Source organism: Girardinichthys multiradiatus, chromosome 20 (genome assembly GCF_021462225.1).
Source record: "Girardinichthys multiradiatus isolate DD_20200921_A chromosome 20, DD_fGirMul_XY1, whole genome shotgun sequence".
NCBI classification, from domain to species: Eukaryota; Metazoa; Chordata; class Actinopteri; order Cyprinodontiformes; family Goodeidae; genus Girardinichthys; species Girardinichthys multiradiatus.
In genome coordinates this window covers 27,479,175-27,491,360 of record NC_061812.1, presented here as the reverse complement: position 1 = coordinate 27,491,360, position 12,186 = coordinate 27,479,175, and the positions used below count along the sequence as shown (strand labels likewise).

General features: G+C 37.9%; 1 protein-coding gene across 1 annotated transcript in view; it reads left to right on the top strand.

Annotated features, from left to right (window-relative positions):
- The window catches only part of grm2a (glutamate receptor, metabotropic 2a), a 58,823-nt gene extending 47,020 nt beyond the window's left edge, over positions 1-11,803 (top strand). The window contains exons 5-6 of the mRNA XM_047346341.1: positions 8,277-8,454; positions 11,359-11,803. Coding sequence (XP_047202297.1) covers positions 8,277-8,454; positions 11,359-11,432 — 252 coding nt within the window. The 3' untranslated portion in view covers positions 11,433-11,803. The remainder of the gene's footprint in view (positions 1-8,276; positions 8,455-11,358) is intronic.
- Positions 11,804-12,186: the final 383 nt, after the last annotated feature.

The following is a 12,186-nucleotide window of genomic DNA, read 5'->3' as shown; positions in this document are numbered from 1 at the left end:
ACCCTGGGATTTTCATTTATTGAAAGGCTGTTAGCTTTGAATGAGAGTTACTCACTGGGATCTGGCATATAACAGCAGGAGCAATGTGGTTTCAGAGGAAAACTGACACTTCTGACTTAACGTGTAAACAGTGGAAATGTCCTGATCGACAGTGTTTTACCTCTATGATGATCAGGACCATTAAGCATTTGCTGAACCCCAATCTGATACTAAGTTATTGTTGATCAAATAAAAGATTTGTATACACTAAGTAGCAATGAAATAACACTTCATCTGTGTTACATGGTCTACATAGGTATTCAATTCAATTCAATTAAATTCAAAAATACTTTATTAATCCCAAAGGGAAATTAAATGTAGTTATAGCTCATATTATGAAGGTTTCCTCAAAGAGCCGTTGTAGATGCTGATGGCTGTGGTCAGGAAGGATCTCCTGTAGCGCTCCGTCTTACAGCAGATCTGAAGAAGCCTCTGACTTAAGACACTCTGCTGTTGTAGGACAGTCTCATGAAGAGGATGCTCAGGGTTCTCCATAATGTTCTTCATTTTATGAAGAATCCGTCTTTCCACAATGATCTCCAGAGGTTCCAGAGGAGTCCCCAGAACAGAGCAAGCCTTTTTTATCAGCTTGTTGAGCTTTTTTAAGTCCCTGGCTCTGATGCTGCTTCCCCAGGAGATGATGGTAGAAGAGATCACACTTTCCACAACAGACTTATAGAAGATATGCAGCATCTTGCTGCAAACACCAAAGGATTGTGATTGTGATTGTGTCAAACCTAATACACTCACCAATAACATTCCAGATGCTGTCAAATCTCCAGATATTCTGTCCCGATGGAAGTTTCTGCAGGACTGCTTTAAATGGACAGTTCAGTTTCTTAAGTGAGGTTCTGTTAAAAGGTTTTACGCAGTTAGTATTTTACTTGCAGAAAACAACTGTCTTGGTATTATTTAGTATAAATCCAGATTAGTTGGTCCTAAAGACTGAAGTAGAAAGCTAAACGGAGAGGGTCTCTAAGAACAAATCAGACTTTAACCATCCTTCAATAACTCCAGGCATATATTTGTCATAGTGGTTGACGCAAATACTTTGACACATAATTAAATTGAGGTAGGAAGCGGAGCACCAACAACTATCTTCCCATTTGAAATGCATACTGAGAACAGAACATGTAAAGTGCCTCTAGTCAGAGTAAGTACGTAATAGAATAGGACAGTAGTGTGAAATCAATAAAATAGCATTCACTTAAACTAACAAAATTGTTATGATTTGGGGTTGTTTGGTTTTTGGTTTTGGGTTTTTTTTGTATGTTTTTCACAGTTAAGGTTTTGAATTGTTCTTCGGTTTATTATTATTGTTCTTGTCAGATTTTGAATCATGCTTCTGGTCATGCTTTAGTTTTGTTGTCTTGTTCATGTTTTGTCAAGTTTGGTTTTTGGATCTGGTTATGCTATAGTTTCATGTTTTTCTAGTTTCTGTTAGTTTGTATTTAAAAGTCTCTGTTTTGCTCCAGCCACGATTTGATCTGTCTGTCAATCATCTTTATTCGGTTCACCTGCTCCAAGCTAATCTGTCTCCTTGCTCCACCTGGTTCACACTCCATTTATACACACCTGTTCAGTTATTCATCGCGGAAACATTTTCAAATCATGCTCATGTCTAGTTCTCTCGATTATGTTCACGTCTTGTTTTTCTCGATCATGTCATGCCTGTCTTGCTTGCCTCATCTGCCTGTTTTGATCCTGCCTCATCTGGAGTGAGTTTTTGTTAATTAAATAATTTTCTCACTTACCGTCATGCTGCCTGCTAGTCTGCATTCTGGGTTCCTCTGTTGCTCAGGTCCTAACAAAAATATAATTGCTTTGTAATATAAGTATGTGTTTTACACAGCAAGATCATTGGTGGCCTCCTACCAGCCTCCTATCTCCATTTCATGTGTAAATAATCATTGTCTTATCTGAAAATAACAACACAATGGAAACCTGAAAACGGGTTAAAGGTTCTTTAAAAGGGTTTGCATACACTGCTATGACATTTTAAGATTTCATTATAATGGTAGAAGTCCATTTTGGTCATGGCCAATCTCGGACCAGCCGTAAGCTTTAGCCTCCAGCACCACCTAATCTGGAATCATGATAAATAAAGAGTTACCTCTTGCAGGCATGATATGAGCTGTTTATAATCTTTTAGCTGAACCTCACCTAAAATATTTGGAACTGTCCCTTTTGCTCTGTGAATTAGGTCAAAAAAGCCACTAGAATGTTCTTGACAAAAACATAATTGTATTACTGAATGCATGATATTATCTGCGGACACAGAGTCATAAACAAAATTGACAAACGTTTATATAAAAGACCGGCCTTAGTTTTGAGCGATTATCCCTCTGGGATCTTATCAGTATGCAATGAAAGGGAAACAGGAGGGTGAAATAGGCGGAGGAGCCTCCTGACACAGCTGCCTCTGCAGAAACATGGAAAAGGCAGGCAAGACCATGACGGCTAAATGGGAACTGAACGTCTCTGTGTGTCCCTGTGTGTAGCTGTGTGGAATGGAGAGTGAAAGACTGGGATTCTGAGTCCCAGCTGTGCTCCCTCCATCCTGGGACTTCAGTGATGCTCAGAGGAACCCTTCCTCTGGGCTCTTTAGGCAACATAATTCACAGCTTGAATGGACTCATTAGGTGGATGCAAAGCTCCCCTTTGACCAATGAATAATTACTGAAGCAACTGAGTTGGCAGAGAGCCTCTAGTTTTTTACAGGCACTATTATATTACCAGTGTTTTCCTAGTTTTCCAACACTTCTCAGATTGTTGTCACACCCCAATGCAAATCTTCAGCTGAATAACAAATACAGATTTGATTGCAGTCAGCCAAGAAATAGTAAACACTGCTAAATACAATCTATGTAGGCATGAATAGCACATTTGCTGATCATATGAAATATTGAAGATGTTCTCTGCTTCTTGGGAAACACAGGGCACCTAGAATGTAGCAGCTGTTACCGTAGTCAAAATACATAGCAGTTTTTATTTGATCAATCCTGCTGTTGTTTGTACTGTAACTTCTGAGATTATGCCTGTTTCACATTAATTAATCTCAGTCATATGACTTTAGAGATTGTCTTGAACAAACCATGTCATAAAAGATCAGAAACAACTGACCACATGCCAGCATGGATAGAAAAGTTCTTGGCTGGTACCTTCATATAAGGCATACGGACACCACAGATCTGACCTTTTACTGAAGGAATCACATACAGTATAAAAAACATACTTCTGTTTTTGCTGTCAAGCAAACGCCAAATTAAGGAGATTGTTAATTTCAATAAATACAATCAGTATAAAATGTAAAAGTTTCAAACAAATTGGTAATATTATTCATACTGTAGTTTCACAAAATAGTTACTAAACCTATGTTCCAGTCTCAGTTATGTAAATTATTTTACTAATGCTGCTATTGCTTAAAAAGGGCTTTAAAATTTAATACAGTATATTTTTCTGTGAAATCATTGCTGTAAACATGACAGTATTTCACATTCAGCTTAACATTGCTACATTGCAACTGGAATTAGTTCACTCTGTGACCCTATCTGGCAGCAAATGGCTTCTAGTACAGTAGTTAGTATGCTTGCAGTTTGCATCATCAGGCAGCTCGGCTGCATTAAGAGCAGAAGCGGTTTGAGAAGAATTTGCAACAATAGTTTAAAATGGGGTAATTTCTTCCAACAAAATGCCTTCACTGTGACACTAAATCTGGTAAAATTAACCTTTATCCTGCAAATGATGTTCAAATGTCAGTACATGTCAATGTATCATTTAAATATGAATGATGGTATTTTTAAGACTTAAAATTTTTTTTTTTTTTGAATAATTCATAATTAGTTTGTGATTACTCATAACTTTAATTCATGACTGATACGGTAAACTTTGAATATAAGCTTTGACTTAATCCTAGAAGATTTTCTGTTGGAAACAGCCCCCAGCCATAGAGATAGTTTTTATCAACAAGGTCACTTGTTTATGCTTTGATGTCTCTTTGCTGCTTCAAGGGGGAAGTAGAAATATATATCATTTCATTTTATGTATTAGCATCCAAATACAACAAGGACTCAGACTTCCCAAATTCTGTCTGCAATTGATTGACAGGCCTGTGGCATGTTCTCTCCTAGAAGCTGCCAGCTCCAGAGTGCATTTCAGTTGTGAGTCAGACAGAGACGAAGAGCAACCTGGTTGTGTAATCATTTTTATGCACCATACACTTTGTATTTTTGTGTAGTTTTTGTTCAAATTATCTGCTTGTTTTAGCTTTGTATGCAATTTGATTTTTGAATGATCCAAAATAGGAAACCATCCAAGAATCCAACGACTTGGGTCAAATAAGCCAATAGGCACCCCCCTACACAGGTTGCCTTTAAGGCTGAAACAACAGTTGTGTGTTGAGAATTTTCCTATCAGCTAAGCTATGAGACAAGAGTGTTGGAGCTGCACATGCCAAGGTCCAAAGTTGTCTCAGAAAGAGGTGACTCAGTGCAAGCAAGGCGTCCTCTTAGTTGCATCCCAGTGGTTCACTGGTGACCATGTGGACGGATCAAACTTGGTTCACTTTGAGTTCATTCCTCCTCTGTCCTCTCCCAAACTCACCCCTAAAAATAAATTTAGTTAATTAAAAAGTTAGGCAGTGAACCCTTTTCTTAAACTTCAGAGAGGTAAAGAAAACCTTAGATTAAAAGCGTTTAATCATCTCAGATATTATTCTGAATGTATGTTTCCAGCCAGAAATTTCTCCTTAAGTGGTGTTAGTTTTCTTGTTAGTTGATTTTCAGTTTGTTTATCAATTATTATAAGGTAAATCTTAGAGTAACTAACTATTAATATAATCCTTATGACCCTGTGTTAAAATTTTAACTGTAAATATATCATATAAAAAATAAATTAGAGGGAAAACTCAGCTGAGCACAACAGATATAAATGAAGCCACAGTGTCTCGTTTGTGAATTAAAATAATATCTTAAAAAGTGGCACAGTAAAAACAACAGCAAACAGGGAAAAACAGAAATTGTAGGTATTTTCGGTGCTACATTCTGCTCTCTAGACATCTGACCAAATCTGTGAGGACAGTAGACTCATATCTCCGCTGCTCTTCATAAGAGACGTTTTGTGAATTATTAAAACCATTTAACAGTTTGTTCCTGTGCAGTACTATCTATGATTTTACTGAAACCTGCTCTGGAATTAGCATTTAGAGCATTTACTGTTTAGCATTTTGGTATTGCATGCCACTATGTACAATACATACATTTTCCTTTGTGCGAAATTTCTTAGTCACAGCACAAAAAAGAGAAGTTTTGTCCAAGAACCTGGATATGCAGTAGAATGTATTTTAAAGGTGACATACTCTAAATATTGCTTTACGCTGCTCTCTAAGACACGTCTCAGGACTTAATAAAAAATGTATTTACATAATGGTCTCACGTTAGGTTTTTCACTTCACCTATTTTACATCCGGTACATTAAGGCCATGACCACTATGTCGCCAAGAAAAAAAATGACTATTCAGTTTATTTCTCTATTTTATCCGTATCCTTTTACAAGGTATGTGTGCATCTAGTAGGAATAGGGATTTGTGTATCCCTTGTCCTTTATAAAGGAAAAAAATCTTCTATCATCTGCAGTAATAATGACAAACTAAATGATAAAATTCAAAAACTGATAGCGTAGTTGGGATTGTTACTTTTGCTGTTCAGGCAAATTTTCTCCTACTGGTTCCATAAAGGGATTAATTTATGCTGTTTTTGTGTCATAATATGAATAATAGCAATCATTTTCGTGTACTGTTTAGCAGCAAAGTAGCACCACTAATGTAAGTGTTGTAGTATAGTAGCCTATTTGATATTGTGTAGAGCAATATTTATATTTCAATAGTGATAGAAGTAGTGATAGATTTATAGTCAAAATGATAGTGCTGAAGTTTTCAATACTTTTATTGTCACTTATATTGTATTTACTACCAATACCATACAACTATCATTAAAAACAATTAAGCTAATACTTTCTGTAACTTGAAAATGTGTGTATTTATAAATCTATGCATGCATTTTTGTGTTTGTGAGTTCAAGCAAGCACAGCAAATTTAGGCTCTTTAGATAGTTATGTCACAAATGTTTCCCCTTAATTTGAGATACTCACCCAGAAGCATGAGCTACAACAGAGTTAAGGAGTTTTTTTCAATGGGAGTAATGTAAACTATGATTCCTGCAATGCAAATGCAAAAGAAGAATAACTGCAATATAATAAAAGACTGTATATAAATAATAATCGTAAATAATATATAAAAAACTTTAATCACTTTTAAACATTACAATTTAGTTTAATTCAGGTCACAGTGTCGGTTCAGACGTTTACATACTCTCATTAACAGCTTTTAATGATGCATTTAAACTAAAAACAGCATGTGAGGGCACAAGTTTCAATTAAATTTTCTCTCACTGGACATGCGTTGGCTTGAGTGGGGGACTTTGTGTCTTCTTTGAGACTTGCCTTGCCTCAGGATCATTGATGCCCCACGGGGTGAGATCTTGCATGGAGCTCCAGACCGAGAGAGATTGAGCGTCATCTTGAACTTCTGCCATTTTCATATAATTGTGCGAACAGTTGTTGCCTTCTCACCAAGCTTCTTGGCTATTTTTCTGTAGCCCATCCCAGCCTTGTGCAGGTCTATTATTTTATCCCTGATGTCCTTACACAGCTTTGTGGTCTTGGCCATTGTGGAGAGGTTGGGGTTTGTTTGATTGAGTGTGTGGACAGGTGTCTTTTATACAGATAAGAAGTTCAAACAGGTGCGGTTAATACGGGTAATGAATGGAGAACAGGAGGGCTTCTTAAAGAAGAAGTAACAGGCTGGGATTCTTATTGGTTAGGTGATCGAATACTTGTATCATCCAATAAAATGCAAATGAATTACTTAAAAATCACACAATGTGATTTTCTGGATTTTTGTTTTATATTTCGTCACTCACGGTTGAAGAGTTCCTGTGACATAAATTAAAGACTTCTACATGCTTTGCAAGTGGGAAAACCTGTAAAATTGGCAGTGTATCAAATGCTTATTTTCCCCGCTGTAGATGATAGAACTGGGTGATCCAACAGGACGATGGTCCCAAATACACATTGAAACTAATTTTAGAATGATAACACAGACTGACAGCAAGCTTCTGGAAAGGACCTGCCCTAAACGCAAATGAAAATATGTGGAATATGAGTTAAAGCCGGGTTTGTGTCAGACAAAATCTCCAATTAATTCAAATGCATCCACCCACATCTTGAGGCTCGATTAAAATCCAATTTCAGCACACTTAAGTCTAAATGAACAATTTTCAAATTCATCCATTTGAATTAGAAATAGAAAAGTTTGATAAAATCATTTGATATATTGTATCTATATATGTATTAACAATATTTACGTTTTTTTAATTGAGTATTTCTAATTAATTGGTGTATATAATTAGAATTATCCTATCCTATCATACAAAAACATGTACACACAGATAGATCTAGAAAAACTGTGCTTTAAAAAAAATTTTAAGCACTGCTTTTTTCACTTGCTGCTTGCCTGATATTATCCTCTTGGCAGAAGAGTTGGTGCACAGTGCCACACTTGGTGCCCACATCATTTTAATACCAACATTAACATTCAGGGTGATGACAAACACCTGCTGCTGTCCTTGTGAAACAGAAATGTGTTTGCCACACACTGCATAATGCTGGGATGTATTCTCTTATTAAGGCGGGAGAAATAGGCCCTGAAAGGCTTGGAAATAAAGGAGCAGACTGAGTGTAAACAGCAGTGTGAGCAAGGTGAGGCAAAAATGACTGAGGGTTAAGTTTTTGATTGACAAACAAATAAATAAACTTGCAATTGTAGTTAGGTGTCACAGATAGCACCCTGTTCCCTCCTCCACTTCACCACTCTTTGTTTCTAAAATAAATTTTTTTTTAAAAGTGTTCACATGTGGTTTTACTAATGGGGGACATTTTTACAGCATTAAAGAAATGTTTGTAAGAAGCAGTATTTTGGTTGTTTTTATCAATTGTATCGCTATCAATGGTGTACATTTGAGAACTTTGTTAATTGGCACTGATATGAAATAACTTATTTCATGTATTTTGGCAAACCTAATAAATCCAAATGTATTTTTGTAAAATCATCTGAAAAGATCCATATTGCAAAGGTTTTTGGGTTTAATAGGGAATGGGTTTACCCCTCTTTCTTCCTGCAGGTGCAGACTACCACCATGTGCATCTCTGTCAGCCTCAGTGGGTCTGTGGTGCTGGGTTGCCTCTTTGCACCGAAAATCCACATCATCCTCTTCCAACCGCAGAAGAATGTGTGCAACCTTCGGGTGGCCACCACCCGCTTCAGCGTCAACACTGGTCCGGTCTCTAGTTTTTCTCAAGGTATTGTCAGATAAAAAAAGTGTAATAATAGAATCTAATTCATCAGACCACTGGGTTTGGTTGAATTTCAGACCCCACGCTGAGTCATGAAACATGTACTAGGAAGGTCTTGAGATCATGAAAAAAGTCAGTAGTACATTCCCCCCATAGTTGTTACAAGAGATAAATCAATTCAATTCAATTCAATTCAGTTTTATTTATATAGCGCCAATTCACAACACATCAGACGTCATAGATGGGTTAAAATACAGATTTTTGCGCTCATTATGCCCACTTTTCATGTGGAAGTTGGAGCTGAATGTCCAATACCAGGTCTTTGCCACTGGTATTTTTAAAACCAGAGACTGAAATGTTTTGAAACCACTTTCTCAGACTATCCAATGATGCATTTGGTGTAAAACCAAAAAGGCTTAACATTTCATTCCTTGGAAAAATATCACTACATAAATGAAACACAAATGGAGCCAGAGGCACAGGGCTGAGATAATTATCTTGTTTTACATAATTTAGGAGAATTAACTTGATATTAATGTTAATTAATGTGATAGATTTCTCTCCAGGTAAATTATTACTGAGTTATTATACTGTTTATTCATTTTGAAGAAGATGACATTCTTGATTTGTAATGTTGCAAAAGTGTTCACACTTCTACAAACCTTTTACATACTGTTGCATCAACACTATAAGCTTTATTGCATTTTGTTGGGATTTTATGTGACAACCAGATACAAATTATCACATAATTGTGAAAAGGGAGAAAAGAATGAATGGCTTTCAGTTAAAAAATAATAAGAATCTGAAAAGTCCATCCATCCATCCATCCATCCATCCATCCATCCATCCATCCATCCATCCATCCATCCATCCATCCATCCATCCATCCATCCATCCATCCATCCATCCATCCATCCATCCATCCATCCATCCATCCATCCATCCATCCATTGTCTTCCTCTTATCCGGGATGGGGTCACGGGGGCAGCAGCCTAAGCAGAGAGACCTAGACTTCCCTCTCTCCAGCCACCTGGACCAGTTCGTCCAGGGAAATCCCAAGGCGTTTCCAGGACAGCCGAGAAACATAGTCCCTCCAGCGTGTCCTGGGTCTTCCGCTGGTCCTCCTCCCAGTGGGACTTGCCCAGAACACCTCACCAGGAAGGCGTCCAGGAGGCATCCTATTCAGATGCCCGAGCCACCTCAACTGGCTCCTCTCGACGTGGAGAAGTAGCGCCTCTACTCTGAGTTCCTCCCAGATGACCGAGCTTCTCACCCTATCTCTAAGGGAGAGCCCAGACACCCTGCAGAGGAAACTAATTTCGGACGCTTGTCTCCGTGATCTCGTTCTTTCGGTCATGACCCAAAGCCCATGACCATAGATGAGGGTAGGAATGTAGATCGACCGGTAAATCGAGAGTTTCGCTTTTTGACTCACCTCTCTCTTCACCACGACAGACCGGTACAGCGCCCACATCACTGCTGATGCAGCACCAATCTGTCCATTGATCTCCCGCTCCATTTTTGCCCATCTGAAAAGTGTGCCATGTATTCAGTCTCAATGTAGGCCAGAAAGTTTACCTTTGGTCTCATCTGACCAGAGCACCTTCCACCACATGTTTGCTGTGTCCCCTACAACAGATTTAGCAGATTCTCACATTTGAGCCCATGGGAACACCTCCAAAGCAAGCATGGACCTTTTGGGAGTTTCTCAGATTAATGCTGGCCTGTTAGTTTAGGTGATTCCAGGCAAGACACTGTAGAATAGCATCAAAATATTAAATAAATGCTAGGGGGATTCATCATTTTCTTAAAATAATGCCCTGTGTCATTTTTTTCAAGTTTTTCAGGAAACACAAAAAATGTCACAATATATATAGTCAGTCAGTCATTTTCTACTACTTATTCCTTAGTGGGTTGCGTGGAAGCTGGTGTCTATCTCCAGCAGTCTGTGGGCGAGAGGCAGGGTACACCCTGGACAGGTTGCCAGTCCATCGCAGGGTAACACACAAACAACCATGCACACACTCATTTATACACCTATGGGCAATTTAGAGTGACCAATTAACCTAACAGGCATGTCTTTGGACTGTGGGAGGAAGCCGGTGTACCTGGTGAGAACCCATGCATGCACGGGGAGAGCATGCAAACTCAATGCAGAAAACCCCCCGGCCGGGGATCGAGCCCAGGCTCCAAGGCAACAGTGCTACCAACTGCGCCACCGTGCAGCCCGCAAAATATATATATATATTTATTAACAATTTCATAGAAAAAATTAATAACAGATGAGTGTTAACATAGGCATCTTCTAGTCCTTTTAATTAAGCTGCATGTCTTTCTCAATTAGATCACATAATGTGGAAAATTAAAAGAAAACTGTTGATGAAGTAATCTTTAAAAAGAAAGAAAAGAGTTGACAAAAACAAAGACTTGCCACAGGTTGTGAAGCTCTTCCACTCTTTGCTAAATGCTAGCTTCATGAATGTAGTTACTTTGTGGACAAAAATGCTGACTGAAATATGGAATTAATATACTAAATATCAATGCAATATTTAATGCCTAGCCTACATTGTGGTAATCCTTATCCCTTACCAATAGGGGATGAGCCCTGAATTATAGAAATTTCAGTGGCTGAGTAGATTTAGTTCCTGAAGCAGCCTCCATTTTGAAAAGCCTTTAAAACTGCCTAAGTCACACTCTTGACTTAGGCCGTTAGACAACAGGCATGGAATTGCATGACCTCCTCAAATGAAGATTTAGATAATGTTACAAGAGGTGGCTAGCATCATGAGGAGATGATTTTGACAAAAAAATGACTCAGGCAATTGCTTTAAGAAGGTGATGATATGCTACATTAACTATATAGTTGTTGGTCTTCTAAAAAGCCTAAATCTTTTTTCTTTGATTTTTTAGCACCAGCCTCCAACGTTGTTCCAACAGTTTGTAACGGACGAGAGGTGGTGGACTCCACAACCTCCTCCTTGTGAAGATCAAGATGGGTTCTTTTTTTGCCAAGTCTTGTAAACAGAGTAATATAATCATTAGTCCTGAATCAGGTGTCTCTGAAAAGAACAGGGTCACACAGGCTACCATCCTGACTTTGTTGTCCTCAGAGTGCTGTGAGTACAAATGTCCCAATTGTCATTTTGTTCTTTGACTCGTAGCAGTTTTGAAGGAGATGCCAATAAAGGAAGTTATAGGTCTTGTTTTTTGGAGATTCTACTTGCAACAATGGAGTAAATTATAGTAAATCTGTTCAATGTAATATATTCAAGACGTTTTTAATGTAGATTCTGGTGAACCAGTTTGTGCTTTTCTTGTAATTTATGTAAATAAAATGTGTTTTTATAAATACTAATATGAGTTTGTTTCTGAGTGTAGTTTCGATACATGCCATTGGGATGCACATTTCAGACAAATGACTGATGGTTTAACTACACAATAAGCTAAACTGCAGCTAAATCTTTGGTTTGCATTAACTGCTTCACAATCTTCTGCGGCAAGATAGCTTTTACTTATCTTTTCTCGTCACTTGAGTGATAGTGGTTTAAAGTGTCTTCTGCAAGGAATACCTTTAGTCAGAAAGAGAAGAAATACAAACCTTCAACCTTGCATTTAATCAGTGGTTTGAGTATTCCAAAGAAAAGGGTATTTTCGCTATTCATTATATAGGCAGAAACACCACCTGGTGATACGGCATAAAAATACAAAAAGGCAATCCAAGAACACCTCAGTATTTAT